Below are 18,968 nucleotides of genomic sequence, written 5' to 3'. Positions count from 1 at the left end.
GCTAACGCAAAAACAGCGAGCAAACATTTCTTCCAAAGACCCCGCACAACACTCAACCTCAATGACCATGTGTCCTTGCACCGGAGCAAGAAATGGTTCGAACACTGGTGTCTGCATCCAATTCTAGTTTACATTTAAGCAAGCAGGCCTATTTTATTAAAGCTGAATTTTTTACACCCGTCGCATTTCCTCGGACAGATTACAGCCTTAAAACTTCCACCTTTGTCCATGGCTCAGAAATAATTCTGCTTCTTTTTCTACTTCTGTTTCACAACCTCTGAACCTGTTAGGGTGGTCCTAAAGGGCGAAGACTCATAAAAGGGAATGAAGAAGATATGCATTATTGAAGAAAGCTTTGGAAGATTTCTCTTCCTCCCTCACATTGTCCCTATATTGAGCAAGGTGCATCACGCAACATGCTTGTTAATGTTGAAAAGCTCATTTCCTCTGTCCCCAAAAGCCTTGGCGTTGCACAACTTGACTATACTCTTTCTCACCCTGCCTCTTTAAACACAGAGACCTGCAAAAACCTACATCTGTTCATGAACGTTCGGTTTTTTGAACATTGGGCCACTTCTGAAGATTTTCTCTCCCCTCAAAACCATTGCCGAACTATCCAGTGAAAGAAGTTTTCAATTAGGTTGGCTATTCCTATGATTGATCCTGCCGTCTGTCTTAAACATCTCATTGTACCTATTAAAGATGTTCCTTCTTCCTTTCAAAGATTCTGCAGGTAGGAAATTTGAGACCCTCCAAAAGGTCTTATTTATTTTTGCAGGCCCAGCTGTGCAACCAGCTCTCGCTGCAATTTCAGTATTTCAAACTGCAGCTAACTGGACTAGGACAATGAACAACCAGCCTGACCCTGTATTTTAGAACGGTTCTTTTTCAGAGCATTTAGAGCATTTGCCTTGTAGTTTACTTTTTTATGTGGATGCCCTAGATTAGAACATGTAATGAGACAAATTTCCATTATGGCTCCAATCTCCCTTGACATGCACAGTCTTATTGCTAAAAACTTGCAAAAATGCCTCACATGTATGGCCTTCCAAGGAAGGTGTCTGTTTAGTGAAGCACTTAAACTATTCATTAAAGAGGTGGGAAGGTTTTACTTCAACAGGGGAATGTCCCACAACCACCCTCCACAGGAAACCCTAGCTCTTCCAAAGGCAGAGCATCTGCCTGATCTAACCAGGCTTCAGCTGCAAACCTTTTCCAAAGCATGCTTAACAATGAAGGGACATCCTCACTCCTAATAGTGGTAGGATGTCTGGTACCATTTTGCGCACCCCCACCTCCATCATTGGTGGTCAGTGGCACTTTACCTCCCCCAATCCCACAACATTTGGTGGTCAGTGCTATTTTACAAAAAAACACACTTCCTCATCATTGGTTGCTGGCACAATAAATCCCATTTAAAAAATCCCACGGCATTGGGAGGAACTGAACCTTTAAAACCACCAACCTAATCACTCATTGGCCATCAGTGGTTATAAGGCACAGTGCCACCACAGTTTTTCTCATGCAGCGTCAACATTTTTATATTTAAAGGGGGCTAAGTTTTAACATGTGTCAAGAAGTTCCAAATGACAACATTGGGTAAATGTCCATATTTTGTACTGTATGGACACATACATATATGCAATGCAGTCTTTGTGAAGAGTAGTATCTTGTGGACGCACACACTCAGAATGTGCTTGGGCTTTGCACAGCAGAATAGGGTTTCCTACTGTTGACATCCACATCAAAAGATACTTGCCTAGCTGTGCTTCCAATCCAGCAGCTTTGATACTATATCACTGATCCTAACTAAAGTAAAACATTCCATATTTGTTGTAGGTTAAAGTGCAACTAAAAGCAAAATTACTCTATCCAAAATAAAACGATAAAATGTTTTGCCTGTTGTTCATCTTTAGTCATTCAGAGTACCGCCATTAAATTAACAAAAAATAATTTTTTAAAAAGTTAAACAATTGCATCCTTATTTCTCCCAGTGCAGGTAAACCTTTAATAGGTTGTTTTTTTGTGCTTGTCGATTTAATGCAGTTTTTCTCAAACTGATCTTAGGAAACACAAGTCATGCTATACACATTTCCAGATCTCACAGCTGCATCCTATGCTTGCTCTTTCACTTGTGTCTGTGAAAGGATTAAAAAAAACCCCAAGGACCAGGGTTTATGGAATACATTCTCTAAACATAGTAAAGGATGTATTTAAAGGGCAATGATGACTGTATCAAAGATTGGATTAAGTGCTGTGTTTTTTTTTCCTTAGCTGGAGATCAGTCCAGTGATGTAGGATTTTCAAGTTCTCCTGCAGAACCACCTCCTAGTAAATCTCCCTCAATGCCATCTTTGAATCAGACATGGCCTGAAATGAATCAAAGTAGTGAGGTAAGAGGCTTTAATATGACTCCCCTCCCCTTCCCCAAATGTTTTTTCTAAACAATGTATGGCTCTGTTCACATCACTGCAAGCTGTGTTCTGCATGTAGGCAGCCCATTAATTTTAGTGGACTGGCCTTTCTGCAGAAACGCGGGAAAGATCCCCAACTCCTTTTTTTTTTTTTTTTCCAAATTTCATGCATGGTGCTGTGGCACGGTTTCTGATGCGTGGGGGTTCATTTAAGAATTAATGGCATCCCCACACATCTGCTAAAGTGCAGCGCGTTTCTGTGTGTTCGGAACCTGCACGATTTTGCGTGCGTTCCCCACCGGCAGATGTGTGAATCGGTTCTTAACGTTTTGACTCCACTAGTAGTTTCTAGTTTAGCTAAAAGGGTACATTTTGGATCCTCCCCAAGTAATCTCCTTTAGTCTAATGAAGACTGGCCTAAAGTGACCCTTGATATCCCATCTAACTACCTGTGCATAGAGGTTAATGTAAGCTCTTTATTGCTCTTTCTCTCCTGTCACAAATCCCTAGTTATTCCTAGATTGCATCTGTTTAAACCGAGTTTACTTTCAGAAGTCCATTTCCATAAAGTCTGTGTAGATACGGTGATATATTCTCTTTTATTCCAGTTGACTAGAATTATTTTAAATGTTTTTATCTATTGGTTGTTCCGTCACTGAAACCTAAAGGTAGCATTAAAAAAAAAAGCCTTTAAGGGTATTTGGAGTAGCATTTGTTTCATGCTTGCTAAAAATCTTCAAATACATAAATTCTAAATTAAAAAAAATGTAGATCTTCAACTTGTGTGTCCTAAAGATGTAGAGAGAGAGAGCGCAAGCGCAGTGCTTGATCGAGAGCGGGCTCAGGTAAGTATTTATGCGAGGGCAGGGAGGGGAGCTGCACATGAGAGATTGTCTTGTCTTAATGCAGAGAATACATTCAAGGGGTTGTAAAGCCTAAAATTGTTTTTACCTTAATTAATTTCTTGCATTAAGGTTTAGGTGTCAGAATCCCCCCTCAGCCCTCATTTGATTCAGTGCCATGCACGTCTTAAGCTCTTCTCTCCCCTCATTTCTGGGTCTCGTTGGCTTTGCTGGGGCACAGGGAGCCTTTGACTCCCAGTGCTGTCAATCAAAGCCAGTGACGAGGGAGCAGGGGATGGGGCTTAGTCCCACTGTCTGTGTCAAAGGACGCAGCTCGGGTTCAAGCACGCACGAGTGCCTCCATGGGAAGCGGCTTCCCATGGGGGCACTGAACAGAAGGGAGGGGCCAGGAGCACCGGGGGGGGGGGGACCTGAAAAGAGGAGGTTCACAGCCGATCTGTGCAATTCCATTGCACAGCAAGTAATTTTGGACATGTATGTTGTTAAAAAAAAAAAATTATTTTAAAATGTACCTTTACAATCACTTTAACCACTTGACCACTTGCCGACTGCCGCAAGTACATATACTGCGGCGGTCAGCCCCTCACAGGCAAAGTGACGTATGGGTACATCACTAGCCTGTGAGGCTCTGGGGAGCTAGCGCACGCCGCCGGATGCTCGGTCACGGACCCCCCCCCCCACGTGTGCCCGGCGGACCCGATGTCCGCCGGGCACTCACAATCGTCCGTTAGAGCGGGAGAAAGGCAGGTGGCTGATGTAAACAAGCCGCCTGTCATTCTCCCCTGTGTAAGAATAGTGATCATACGGTTCTACTATGTAGGACCGTTGATCACTGTTCCTACACCTCAAGCCACAGCCAATCAGTTAGAAGCACGCCCTTTGGGACACACTTGACCCCTCCCTCTCAAAAAAAGTTAACCCCTTCACTGCCAGTGTCATTTTACAGTAACAGTGCATATGTATAGCACTGATTACTGTAGTAATGTCACTGGTAACCCCAAAAGTGTGAAAAAAGTCAGTCAAGGGTCCGATCTGTCCGCCGCAAAAAAATCGCAGATCGCCGCCATTACGCGTTAAAAAAAAAAACAACAAAAATGACAAAAATCTTTCCCTTAGTAAAGGCAATAACCTTTGCGCAAACCAATCAAAATACGCTTTTTGCAATTATTTTTTTTTTTTTACCAAAAATATGTAGCATAAAACAAATTTTTTTTTTTACATTTTTTTTGGGGGAATTTCATATAAAAAAAATGTGAAAAATATTGTTGTTTTTGCAAAATTTACGCTCTTTTTTTTGTTTATAGCGCATGATCAAAAAATCGCACAGGTGATCAAATACCACCAAAAGAAAGCTCTGTTTGTGGGGAAAAAAGGACGTCAATTTCATTTGGGTACAGCGTTGCACGACCGTGCCATTGTCCGTTAACGTCACGCAGTGCCGAATTGCAAAATAGGGCCCTGGTCAGGAAGGGGGTAAAATCTTCCGGGGCTTAAGTGGTTAAAGCAGATTTTCATGTTTCCTGTTACTATAGTTTGTCTGGACCAGGTTGGTCCAAATTAACTATTTCCTTCACTAACTGCTGCAGTGTATCTTAGCAACGTATAAACTGCATGTAGCTTCAGCTGCATACAGTGCGCAGTGCTGGGTTCCAGCTGTGTGGACAGAAACTTTCTTTCTCAGACCCGAAACAATGCAGAGTCTGAGCAGCACTTAGCCATTCATAGGCAGCTTCGTATTCTGTGAATGATGTCACCAGCCTGCCCCTTTTGACTTGGCCAAGAGATGGGAAGTTTCTGTCTCCCAGCCAGAACCCAGCACTGTGTACTGTATGCAGCTAAAGCTACATACGGTTTATACAGCGCTTAGAGACACTGCAGCAGTCGGTAAAGAATAGAAGGAAATCTGCTTTAACCACTTCCGGACCGCTAGCTGCCATAACCCCAGTATTTTCTGGCAGGGCCCATGATCCTCTTTCACATAAAAGTGGTCCCAACGGTTGATTCGCCGCGGGAGAGGTGCCCCCCCTCCCCGGTCCTTTTTTCCTGCTTACCAGAGCCATCGATAGCTGGGAAAACAATCTACTCCGTCCATGTCCCAGGCAGGAAGTTGAGTAAGGGCAAGATCAACTCGACTCTATGGCCCTGTAGGACTGGAGCAATGTTATGCATCCTTTCCTCCCAACGGCCTTAAAGGGCACTTTTTTTTTTTTTTTTTTTTTTTTTTAAGGGTAGATGTCAGATCTGAGTTCTTTATAACCCCCAGATGTTACATTAAAGAGGACCTGTCCTGCCTTTTTCTATTACAAGGGATGTTTACATTCCCTGTAATAGGAATAAAAGTGATCAAAATGTACAGGGACAGTGTAAAAATTAAATAAAAGGTAAAATAAGAAAAAAAAAATTAAAGTGCCCCGTCCCTTCGAGCTCGCACGCAGAAGCAAACGCATGCGCAAAACGCACCCACATATGTAAACGGTGTTCAAACCACACATGTGAAGTATCTATACGATCGTTAGAGTAAGAGCAATAATTATAGCCCTAGACCTCCTCTGTAACTCTAAACTGGTAACCTGTAGAAATTTTAAAAACATCGCCTATGGAGATTTTTAAGTACCAATGTTTGCGCCATTCCAGTGAGCATGCGCAATTTTGAACATGACATGTTGGGTATCAATCTACTCGACATAATATTATCTTTCATATTCTAGACAGAAATTGGGCTAACTTTACAGTTTTCTTTAATTCAAAAAAGTGAATTTTTTCCAAAAAATTGCGTTTGTAAGACTGTTGCGCAAATACGGTGTGACATAAAGTATTGCAACGATCTCCATCTTATTTGTAAACAACAAGTGTCAGAAATAGGCCTGGTCCTTAAGTGGTTAAGGTAAAAAACCTTTAGCCTTTACAACCACTTTAAAATTACACTCTACCTGTATTACTTTAAGAAAAGCATGTGATTTGAAACATGAAAACGGCTTAAGATCTGAATGAGGTAAATTCTACTTGTGTTCTTTATATCTGCGGGTCCAAGATTTTTTTTTTTTTTTTTCTGCAGTGGAGCATTTTATCCTACCCTCTGTTGTAGAAATGAGGTTACCACTTGCAATTGAAGTTAGGCTGCCCCCCAACGTAAGGGCCGGTTCACACCACAATTTCTGTGTTCTGGATGGGTTCTTGCATTTGTATTTTTTTATGCATTCCAGTGCGTTTTTGATGCTTTCTGGTGCTATTTTTTCATCTCCTTTAAGGATGTGCATTCCAGTACGTTTTTGATGTATTCCATGCGGTAAAAAAAAATGCAGCATGTTCTACTTTTGCTGACTGCACTGAAACACACTGCACTGGTGTGAACTAGGGTCATTGGAATCCATGTTCAACACTGTCCATGCATTTTTGATGCAGAATAAAAATGCATTGGACTGCATCTGGTGGGAACCAGCCCTCAAAGAATTGATCAGCTAATACAGTGCCAGCTCCATTGCTGGGTGGTTACAGAAAACATGTTCATTGGACACTTGTTTCCTTGGCTTTCTTACCCAACCCTGTGCTGATTTGGACCTGTAAGATGCAATATGTTAGAGGTTTATCTTATATTAGTCATATCACATCATTATAAATCTCCACTTTTTGCAACTTTTTTTCCTAAAGTTTGCAGTTTTTGATATTTGTCATTTTTTAACAGTAAAGCCCCGTACACGCGTACCGATTGTCGGCCGTAAATATTCGGCCGCCGACCGATCGGCCGATTGTAGGCTTGTTAGTATGATGCTTCCGACAGCGCATTTTCGGCCGAACACAATCTGTCGTGCAGACTTTAAAATATTTGTTGGCCGTCACCAGAACGGCCGATTGTTCGCCAGTCAGTACAGATTTCGGCCGACAGACAGCAGATTAGCAAGACTGGGCATGCTCAGAAAAGAAAAAAGACAAGGAAAGTTAACCATCACATGACATCACTTCTGCAGTCGGCTGTTGTTGGCCGACAAAATTCGTGTGCAGTCTTTTGCAGTTTTTAACAGACACGACAGCCCTGCACAAAAGACGGCCGATCGTTCGGCCGACGATCAGTATGTGTGTACGGGGCTTTACTCTCTAGTTGGTTTTAATATTTACACCCCACTTTCAGGATGTTTTTTTTATTTTTTTTTCTGCATGCATTTTCTTAAAGCTGACAAAAGGGCAACATTTCATTGAACTGAAACACTTTTTTTTTTTTTTTTTTTTTTTTTCTTGACTTTTTTTTTTTTTTTTTTAAAACAAAGCAAAATATTTTCTCCTCCTTATCCTGATTACACAGCCTCCAAAAAGCACCTCACACTTTCAACAAATACTTCTAATTGGGAGACCCATGTTTGTTGTGTGGGTTTTTTTAAAGAGCCTTGAGTTAACATAAAATGCTTTTATGTTTTTTTTTGCTTGGCCTTTATTTGGCAATAAGATCTAGGGGGTCTGCCTGGCATGCAGATTGTTAGGCTCATAGATGCATTGCTGTCCTCCTCCGGTATGATATCTACCAGTTACTGACCACCATACCAGGAATCTGGGTCGGACAAAAAAAAAATTATAAATATTACATTTAAACTATTTTACCTGTGTCAGGGAGAGAGGAAATGGAATGATGCAGGCAAGAGGAATATTTGTTATAGTACACAGTAACACCATTTTAGTTTGAATTTTGTGATTGACTAGTCATGGTGAAACACATGGTCATACAGCAACACAGATTGCCATCTGTTCAATAAATACAAAAAAATAATAATCTATTGATCCTGCCTGATTGTGGGCTAAAAACTTCATGCGCTCTCTGCCTCTCCTGTTTTTGATTAACATTGTTTCCAGCTCTCTGTTGACTACAGAACACCTTTGCTATGGAAGACCAGTCCTAACATACAGTGGTGATCGAAAGTTTGGGCACCCCAGGTAAAAATTTGTATTAATGTGCATAAAGAAGCCAAGGAAAGATAGAAAAATCTCCAAAATGCATCAAATTACAGATTAGACATTCTTATAATATGTCAACAAAAGTTAGATTTTATTTCCATCATTTACACTTTCAAAATAACAGAAAAAAAAATGGCCCAAACTTTCGATCACCACTGTACATCCTGTCCTAACAGTAGCAACGCTGCTCCTCCAGGATCACTAGAAAAGAAAGGCAAAAAACCTGAAAAAGTAATTCCATCAAAGGCCTTGTCGGTTGGAAAAAAAAAAAAAAAAACTGTAGGCCAGCACACAATAACTCTTCCTACTACCACAATGCCACCATTTTTTGCTAGTGTCCTAGCAGGGTGGACTTTTTCAGCTCTGCTGTGGAAAAAAACAGCCTGTTTTTGCTAGTATCTTTTTTCCTTCTTTTTCTTTCTCTTTCTCTTCGGTCAAAACTTCTCTTCACAGAGTTGATCTCTGCATTTGCAGCCATCCAAGATGGCTGTTCTCAGCCTTTCCTTTGGAGTGCCACATCCAGACCCTTGACTGGATGTTAAGTCTAGGATAGCCTGAAAATGACTATTGAGCAATGGGTTTCGCTTAGCCGCCTTCCAGACTCTGTTCTGGTGAAAGTAAGTCCAGTCCAGAGCTGCTGGCATTCCCTCAGCACTTGCCCTGTCCTGGTCTGTTTCTGTTGCCTCCCTTCAATTAATCTTGCCACCTTCTGCCGTCTGACCCTTATCTGCTACCAACTCTCAAGGTTTCATAGTTACAGAAGCTTTACCTGTTTTCCAGTCAGACTGCAAGAGCTTTTCCACGGCACTTACTTTTTCTCCACAGAGATTGGAAAAACCTTAATAAAAGTACCTTCTAGACTAACCTTGTACCTTTTTTAGGGAGGATTTTGTACAGTAGTCAACCCCCAATATGAATCTGTCTGTGCCCCTCCTTAAATGCTGGTTTGCAAAAAAGAAACATTCATGCTTATCTAGATGGCTTCAGCATCGGTCCCCCCTGCTGGCTCTACACCAAGACTGACATACTAACAACCTAGGTAGCTAAAGCCTCGTACATACGCAACGATTGTTGGCCGTGAATTTTCAGCCAACGTCCGATCGGCCGATTGACGGCTTGTTAGTATGATGCTTCCGACAACCGACTGTGACTTTTCGGCCGAACAAAATCTGGTGCGCATCCTATAAAATTTTTGTTGGCCGTCACCAGAACGGCCAATTGTTCTTCAGTCAGTACAGATTTCGGCAGACAAAAATGTGATGAGCAAGACTGGGCATGCTCAGAGAAGAAAAAACACACGAAAAGTAAACCAGAACATGACATCACTTCTGCAGTTGGTTGTTGTTGGCCAACAAAATTAGTGTGCAGTCTAGAGCACATTTCAACCAACACAACAACACTGGACAAAAGATGGCCGAACGGTCGGCCAACAATCGGTGCGTGTGTACGAGGCTTAAGATTATGCTTCTGTTTATACATTGCCACTTAGAATGGACCCGAGAACTGAGCGCTCAACAATCTTTGATCGCTCGGTTTTGGGTCTTTTCTGAGTGGCAATGTATGAACAGAAGCATAATCTTCGCTACCTAGGTTGTTGGTATGATCAGTTAACTACAACACCAACAATATAATCAGCAATGTTTTTCTTCTGAGGCATAGAATGCATTTGGAAAGTATTCACAGTGCTTCACATTTTCCACGTTTTGTTATGTTTTACAGCCTCCATTCCAGAATAGATTCAATTCATTATTATTTTTTTCAATTCTACAAATAATGACAATTTGTAATCTTTGCAAATTTTTTACAAATCAAAAATAAAAAAAATCACATGTACAGAAGTATTTACAGCCTTTGCCATGAAACTCACAATTGAGCTCATCTGCATCCTGTTTCCACTGATCTTTGAGATATTTCTACAACTTGATTGGAGTAAATTCGGTCGATTGGACATGATTTGCAAAGGCACACACCTGTCTTTAAAAGGTCCCACAGTTAACTGTGCATGTTAGAGCACAAACCAAGCCATGAAGTCCAAAAAATTGTCTGTAGTTCTCTGAGAAAGGATTGTATCGAGGCACAGATCTGGGGAAGGGGGCAGAAAAGTTTCTGCAACATTGAAGGTCCCAATGAGCACAGTGGCCTCCATCATCTGTAAATAGAAGAAGTTTGGAACCAACGGGACTCTTCCTAGAGCAGGCTGCCTGGCCAAACTGAGCAGTCAGGGAGGTGACCAATGGTCACTCTGACAGAGCTCTAGTGTTTCTCTGTGGAGAGAGGAGAACCTTCCAGAAGAACAGCACTCCACCAATCAGGCCTGTATGGTAGAGTGGCCAGGCAGAAGCAACTTCTCAGTAAAAGGCACATGCAAGCCATTCTGAAATTTGCCAAAAGGCACCTGAAGGGCTCTGACCATGAGAAACAAAATTCTCTGGTCTAATGAAACAGATTGAACTCTTTGGCTTAAATGGCAAGCGTCATGTCTAGCGGAAACCAGGCAGTGCTCATCACCTGACCAATACCATACTTGCAGTGAAGCATGGTGATAGCAGCATAATCCTGTGAAGTTTTTGAGTGGCAGGAACTGGGAGACTAGTTGGGATCAAGGGGAAGATGAATGCTGCAATGTACAGAGAAATCCTTGATGATAACCTTCTCTAGAGCGCCGTCTGGACCTCAGACTGAGGCGAAGGTTTATCTTCGAACAGGACAACGACCCTAGGCACACAGCCAAGATAACAAAGGAAAACCACTCTGTGAATGTCCTTGAGTGGCCCAGCCAGAGCCCAGACTTGAACCCGATTGAACATCTCTGGAGAGATCTGAAAATGGCTGTGCGCCAACGCTTCCCATCCGTCATGTGGGAGCTTTAGAGGTCATGCAAAGAAGATTGGGAGGAACTTCTCAAAAATAGGTGTACCAAGCTTGTAGCATCATACTCAAAAAGACTTGAGGCTGTAATTAGCGCCAAAGGTGCTTCAACAAAGTATTGCGCAAAGGCGGTTAATACTTATGTACATATGTTTTTTTTATTTTGAATAAATTTGCAAAGATTTCAAACAAACTTCTTTCACGTTGTCATTATGGGGGTGTTTGTAGAATTTTGAGGAAAATTAATGAATTTAATCAATTTTGGAACAAGGCTGTAACATAATAAAATGTGGAAAAAGTGAAGCGCTGTGAATACTTTCCAAATGCACTGTACCTTGTCTGACCAACTGATATATAAAGTTATCTCAGGGCACAGACACCTTTCTCCAGCACAATGGAAAACCCACCCTTCCTTTTTTATACCTCCACAATTTGCACTTCATTGTGACTCCGTTGCATTACACATCTTAATGGATTTTCCATAAAGCACGAGAAAAATCTGTCCTTTCTTTCCCTGCATTACTAATAAGGAAGCATTCTGGAGATATTCAACTTCTATGTTCACCAGATATGTTTACTTATGCATTGATACACTGGCAACGGTCCTGGAGTCCTTTGTGTCCCGGGTTGAGGGTGCTTTTTGGGGAACAGTCTAGCAAAAAGCGCCCCCCGCCTTCCCTTGCCTCATCTGTCCCATCAGCTCCTGAATCTGATTTGGCCGCCGTGGACGTTGGTCATCCTGCTGGGTCTGCGACCATGTGCCCAGAATCCTCAGATAGTGGGGATGGTTCCTCCACATCTGCAACCGTTGCGCAAAGGCGCTGGTGGACGCACTGATTGTCTCTGTGCGTGAGACCTTGAAGATGGACGCAGCTGCGACGGAGGCGCAGGTTCCCTTTTGGCACTCACAAGCCATCCAGAGCAGCAAATGTGTTTCCTTTCCCCGTCTATTTTGACAGAATAGTTGCTAAAGAGTGGAGATGACCAAAGCGTCCCCTTGGGGTCCCTAAGCAATTTACTAGGCGTTACCCCTATGAGGAGTCCCTTATAAAGAAGTGGACTGTTCCACCGGTGGTGGACCCTCCGTTTTCCAGGTTGAGCAAGGCAACCATGATTCCGGTTCAAGAGTCCCCAGCCTTTAAAGATCCGGCTGTCGGGAAGGCGGAGGCTGTGGCCCGCAATATGCACACTCTGGCTGGTTTAGCACTGAGGCGGGTATTCACCATTGCCCTGGTGTCACAAACTCTGACCAAGTAAGCTAACCCTTTACGCCCTGACCTAGAGAGAGAACAGCTACCCCCTGCCTGTTTCAGCAGTGATCCTTTGGCATGTCTTTTGGCCTAAATGCTGGTCTGCGGATCAGACTTCTAAAAAGGCCTTGACTGATTTCCCCTTTCAAGGGGATTGCCTGTTTGGAACTACCCTGGATGACATTAAATGTCTCACAGGAAAAGCAGGAGACCTCGTTGTGGGCGCGGGCCCTCCTCGGCTCATAAGAAGTTTTTTCATCCATCAGGGTTGACTGACAAGGGCTCCAAAGCCTTTCAGGGCCTCCTCTGGAGAATCTTTGCTGATTTCCAGACCCGTGGACTTCTCTGGTACAAGACCAGTAGGTCCACAAAGTTGTTCGGTCCAGCTACTCTTGACCCCCGGCAATGTTTTTTTTTCTTCCAATTTCCGCCTATCCCTGGACTGTTTACAGGGTCCGTTTGTCCGCAGTTTCTGGACAATCCGATCCGGCAGAGCCGGGAAAGGAAGGAGTCCCTGATGCGGTGGCTTCGTTCTCCGGCACTTCGGCTGGGCAAATCCTTCCTCCCCTGTATTGAACAGTGGTCACCACCGATGCCAGCCTGTCCAGCTGGGGAGGCATCCTTGGCAAAAATTCTACTCAGGATCTGGACACTGGAAGAGTCCAGACTCCCGATCAATGTCTTGGAACTCTGAGCGATCAGACTGGAATGTCTAGTGTGCATTCAATCAGACAATGCCATGGCCCGCGGCATATGTCGATCACCAAGGGGGCACAAAGTGTCCTGGCCGCTCGGGAGGTAGCCAGCATTCTAAGGTGGGCAGAACTGTTCGTTCCAGCCCTCTCTGCTTCATACATTCTGGGGGTGGAAAACTAGCTGGCGGTTTACCTCAGTCGACAGGCACTGGACCAAGGGGAGTGGTCCCTTCATCCTGTTGGCATCTCAGCTCAACACAAAGGTGCAGAGGTTTGTGGCTCAGTCAAGGAATCCTCTGGAAGACACCACAGATGCACTGGTGGCCCTGTGGGGTCAGTATCGTCTGATTTACGCCTTCCCTCCTCTCAAGCTTCTGCCAAGACTTCTTCGCAGGATCGAGGCAGAAGGGGTTCCGGTCATCTTAGTGGCTCTGGACCGACCTTACCGGGCTTGGTACGCCGATCTGGTGCAGCTTTCTCTCAGGGACAATCTGCTGTCCCAAGGACCAGTCTTCCATCCTGCTTTACAGTTCCTGGCTTTGACGGCTTGACTGTTGAATTCCATGGCTTTGAGTAACATCAAGGGCCAGATGTCAGCTTTGGCGGTCTTCTTCCAATGACCTTTGGCCACACACTCCCTGGTGCGTACATTTCTTCAGGGTGTCTGACATTTGGTTCCTCCAGTGCAGTTCCCATTACCACCTTGGGACCTCAATTTGGTGCTTTTGGCCCTCCAGAAGCCTCCTTTTGAGAACCTTCTTGAGATTCCCTTGCTTACAGTGTCTCAGAAGGTCGCATTTTTGGTGGCTGTTGCCTCTGCGCGCAGAGGGTCGGACTGGGCGTCGTTATCCTGTCATTCACCTTACTTGGTGGTTCTTCGCCTTTTTCTGTCGTTCCTCCAAAAGGTTGTCTCTGATTTTCGTTTGAGTGAAGACAATAAGACATTGTGTTGTCGTCCCTGTGTCCTAGGCCGAAACACCCGAAGGAAATTGCCTTGCATGCCTTAGATGTGGTCCAGGCAATTGGGGTGTTCCTGGCAACTACGGACTCTTTTTTAGGAAGTCAGACTCACTATGTGTGCTCACGGATGGGCCTCGGAAAGTGTTGTCCGCTTCCTCTGCGACTATTTCCAGATAGATCAGACAGACGGTGGTTCAGGCCTATTCCATCAAGGGTCAAGTTCCTCCTTTCTTTGTCAAGGCGCACTCTACTCAAGCACTTAGTGCCTCCTGAGCCTTCCGTCATTGGACACAGTGACGCAGGTTTGCAAGCGGCCACCTAGTCATCAGTGCACACTTTCACAAAGTTCTATAAAGTAGATGTGTTGGCATCTGTGGATGCTTCTTTTGGCCGCAAGGTTTTGCAGCCTGCTGTTTTAGAGGACTTGATAGTCTTTGAGGGTGTATTTTTTTTTACAGGAGGGCTCCAGTTGTTTGTTTGGTTGAGCTCCTGTTTATGCTGTTCCCACCCCTCATGTTTAACACTGCTTTGGGACGTCCCAATGGATATGAAGATCAGGAGCTGTGTCCGTCAATGAACGAAAGGTAGAATGCAATTTTTGACTTACCGTAAAATCTATTTCTCTGATGTTCATTGATGGATACCACACCCACCCCACTGTGGAGTTGTAATTCTTCTGACACTAACAAAACTGAGTATCTATAGCAAGGAGAGGGAATATACCCCCTGGGACTGCCCATAGGTGTAGCCTGATTATTTTTCTGCCTAGTGTCCTACTCCTGTAGGGGACAGTGTAACCCAATGGTTATGAAGATCTGAAGCTGTGTCCGTCGGTGAACATCAAAGAAATGGATTTTACGGTAAGTCAAAAATCCCATTTTCTTTTTATGGAATATATAATAAATTGAACGTTATGTATTGGTACCTGTATTGGTAAAGTCCCAGACTGGCTCAATAGAGCTGTTAGAATCTTTGAATCCGTGAATCCCACGGTGTTTAAAGCTCAACTCTGGGCTGTGCTTGCACTGCATGGGTCAACCATTCGTTTTTTTTTTTTCTAGGGGTGAGCGCAAAGTTTATACTCGCCTGATCCTTCGATCCTCTGGAAAACCACTCCCCTCCACGGCCCAGCGATGTATTGTCTTTGGAGTGTGCTCTGGGTGTGCAAACGTCAGGAACAGTCCATTTTCAAGACTGCTGAAGCACGGGGGTGCTGGACCTGTCTTGTGCAGGGAGGATCAAGTAAATAGGTTTCCGCTGCCCTCTCCTCAAGAATAAAAGGAACAGTTAACCTGTGCAGTGCAGGTACAGCCCCACTAAACAAGAAAAATAATTGCCCGGAGTTCAGCTTTAAAGTTAGGAAGTTTACTCTTGCAAGGTCCATCATGGGATGTGGTAGATATGCTTCACTTTGTGTGAATCTCAGGGGTTTAGGAGATACCCCATGGGACGAATCCTCTCCTTCCTACAGATGGGTCTGGACTAGCATTTTTCTCTCAGCACAAAAAAAGTTAGGATTTTGCTCTTGCTATCTTCTTTCAGAGACTGATGGCCTCTCATCACCTAATTAAGACCTTTGTACAGGAAGTCTCCCATGTACGGCTCCTGTTTTCTCCCCTGGGACGTTGAGGGATCTGAATCTGGTTGTATTTTAAATACTGCTATTTGAACTCATTACAGATATTCCTCTCTACTCTGACCGAAAAGGCGGTATTCCTGGTAGCTATTACCTTTCTAGGACTTCTTTCTTGCCTTTGGCCATTTCTGCCTTTCACCTCCAACCAGGACATTGTACTTTTGCCTGTCTGGCTGCAGTTTACCAGAAGGACATTTCCCTTCATTCTCTGATGTGGTTGGGTAGTAAGAGTCTGTCTCTGAAGAAGTGCTCCTCTTAGGAAGACTGATGCGCTTTTTATCATCCTGGATGGTCCCAAAAGGATGCACCAGCTTCTCCTTTCACTATCTCTAGGTGGCTCAGACAGACCATTATCCAAGCTTAAATGAACAGTTTCCCAGATTTTCAAAGTTGCCACTTGGTCCTCTTTGTTTGTACATTCTCAATGTTCCAACAGGTAGATGCTCAAGCCTGATACCAGCATCAAGTTCTTCAGGGGTTATTGAGCTTCAGTTAATTTATTTTTTTCTTTGGACTGTTAGGCCTAATGCTCACAGGGCATTTAAAAAAACGAGCTGCAAAGCCAGTTCTGATGCCAGGAAAAAGCAGCTGTTTAGAAGTGTCTTGTATTGGCATTAATGCACATTTTTAGCCACGTTTAGCCGCTTTTCTCTGCCCCCTCCTATTTTCCAACCTCAAATCCAACTACTACAGCTTAACGCTGCTGCTCCAAAATGCGCTGGCCCTGGGTTTTTTTACAGCTTAAAAACACATATGCCACTTACGATGTGTGCATGAAGCCATAGAATAACTTGGGGGGGCATTTTTAAGCTGCAAGAAGAACGCCTGACGCTTCTAAAAGCGGCTGTAAAAACGCCCAGTGTGCATGAGGCCTTAGTGTTTGTTTGCTGTGTTGCCCACCCCTTGATTGGACTGCTCTTGGATGACCCAGAGATGAATGACTTCTGTGGTCCTCAATAGGTGATAAGGAAAATAGGGTTTTTGTGCTCGCCGTAGAATCCTTTTCTTGGAATTCATTGAGGCATGCAGATCGCACTATTCTGTGATTATGATCATGCTGTCAGGATTACTTTGCAACAAAACTGAGACCTGTCTGGTAGGAGGGGGTTATCCTAAACTATCCTACAGTTTTTTGCTTGCCAGTTTCCAGTCCTCCTGTGGACCACAGGATACCCAAAAGTGAATGACTTCCGGTGGATTTCATGAAAAAGATTATACGGTGAGTGCAAATTGTTCTTGAGCTTAGGTACACTTTAACTTCAGATGGTAGACCTGTCCTATCTAAAGAATATTTTTTGACAGCAAATCTCTCTGCTCGTCTCAGAACTTGATATATCATACATACTGTATAGTGCACTGATCCATTCTCTGTGCTTTTACTTAGTTTCCATAAACTTTATTTTTTGTCCTACAGTCATGTTGTTTAATCATTGCCTGCATGACAAATGGTTCAAAACACCATACTGCACATGTATCTTAACTTTATACATAACTGGATAAAATGCTCAGAAATTAAATTCAGCTCTAAAAGCCTTGATTGGTAATGTGTAATTTTGTGTTTTTATAATATATAAGCATTCCTAAATATAAACTGTATGCCTGATCGCAGCTTTTTTTTTTATACTACAATGAATAGTTACAGTACATTCATCAATACAATTATTTGATTGCTTAGAATATTTATTGCACAATTTAAAAGTATTCTACTCTGAGCCCCTTGCCTGTTCTGCAGTGCTGTTTTGTAGATGATGCTGACACTTTGCCCTGGTTGTGACTGCAGCATTACATATACATAGCTTGGTTAGACCAACAATAAGGGCAACTTAATGTGTTTTATCTGTGAATGAATACTATATAATTGACAAGCATGTGAATTTTTTTCGCTATGTACTTATTGAAAAGCTAGGCTAAGGGCTCGTTTCCACCAGACGCGTTGTCATACATTTTGCATGGGAAGCAAATTACATGGAGATCAGAAAATCCATTGTATTTAATCATCTTTCCCCACCATTTGCAGTGGATTTTTTTTTTTTTTTTTTTTTGAGCATTGACCTACAGTTTGTCATTTAAATCTGTTATTTTCAGAAACACACTGCATGGTAACTCACGTCAACGCAACGCGGGTAAAGCCATGTATGTTGATAGGAATGAGCCCTAAGGCATCCTTATTGCATGATATGGACATTCTGTCCTGGCTTGCTTGCCTGGGAGTGCTGAGTCTTTCAGATGCTCATCAGTAGAGCTGTGCATTATGAAAAATAGACTTTAGAAATGTGACTTTACATATGGATGCTAATTTTTTGCTCTTATTTACCTATCTCGATATTTAATAAAGTATCAGCCAATTTAATTTCTATGCAGCAGGTTGCAATGACTAGTGTTTACTATTTTGGAGAAAAAAATAAAATTAGAATAGGTGAAAATCTCAAGAGTCCGTAAAAAAATAAAAATAAATAGATTTTCAATATTACTCATTTGACTAAAAGTCACCATTATGAGCATTTTACTCCATGAAAAACTGGTGCCACTTGCATTGCAACTTGAATGTGGGATTACTTCTGCTTGGATCTTTTCCTCTCTTTTATCATGCTGACTTGTGTCTCCTCTGTCTGTTCAGCAGTGGGAGACATTTAGCGAACGCTCTTCAAGCTCACAAACTCTGACCCAATTTGATTCTAACATTGCACCAGCTGATCCTGTAAGTCAATCACATAGCTTGCTTGTTTGAAATTAATCATTGTATTAACACTGTTTTCTGTAATTCTTTTCTGCATGATTTAATGACTGCTTCCAAAGGCAGAAAATCCTTAGTTGTATAATCCTGCATCTGGTGAAGGTTATTGCAATCATGCTCATTTCACTATTTTAGTCCTTAAAAAGCTGGTTGCTACAATAACACCGGCTTTTCAATCAATATATATATATTAGAACTATTGTCACATCACTGTAAGAGAGCCCCCCACACACACACCATGGTTTTTGGACCTTGTAATCTGTTCATTTTAAAGTGCAATTTATACCTTCTAGAGGTTAATGCAGCATAGTCCAAATGCCAGAGTTTTTGTTATGTAAAAAATGAAACCGTATGTGCTGGAAATTATCTTACTGCATTTAGTTTAGGTATAGCATTCATTTTTCAATGACCGATCTGTAGGATCGCATATTTTCATAGGGTAATCAAAATGAATGTAAGGATCCTGTGAGGTAAGTGTGTCATGCAATCCTAATATAAGACTTAATAATAACTAAAAAGTTTTTAGCTGTTTGCAGGCAACCTAAAGGTGAGCTAAAAGTAGATATAAGAAAACACAATAGTGCTATTGTGTATTAATTAAAACAAA

The 18,968-nt window shown here is 42.7% G+C and overlaps 1 protein-coding gene across 4 annotated transcripts in view; it reads left to right on the top strand.

Moving 5' to 3' along the window:
* The window catches only part of REPS1 (RALBP1 associated Eps domain containing 1), a 215,214-nt gene that overhangs the window by 153,426 nt on the left and 42,820 nt on the right, over positions 1-18,968 (top strand). For 2 of the 4 annotated variants that reach the window (XM_082249438.1, XM_082249440.1), the window contains exons 9-10: positions 2,275-2,393; positions 18,245-18,325. In XM_082249438.1, coding sequence (XP_082105564.1) covers positions 2,275-2,393; positions 18,245-18,325 — 200 coding nt within the window. The remainder of the gene's footprint in view (positions 1-2,274; positions 2,394-18,244; positions 18,326-18,968) is intronic. The other 2 variants (XM_082249439.1, XM_082249441.1) reach the window with 2 other exon arrangements.

This window comes from Pelophylax lessonae (genome assembly GCF_965119305.1).
Source record: "Pelophylax lessonae genome assembly, chromosome: 3".
Taxonomy (NCBI): Eukaryota; Metazoa; Chordata; class Amphibia; order Anura; family Ranidae; genus Pelophylax; species Pelophylax lessonae.
This window is presented reverse-complemented; position numbering and strand designations above follow the sequence as displayed.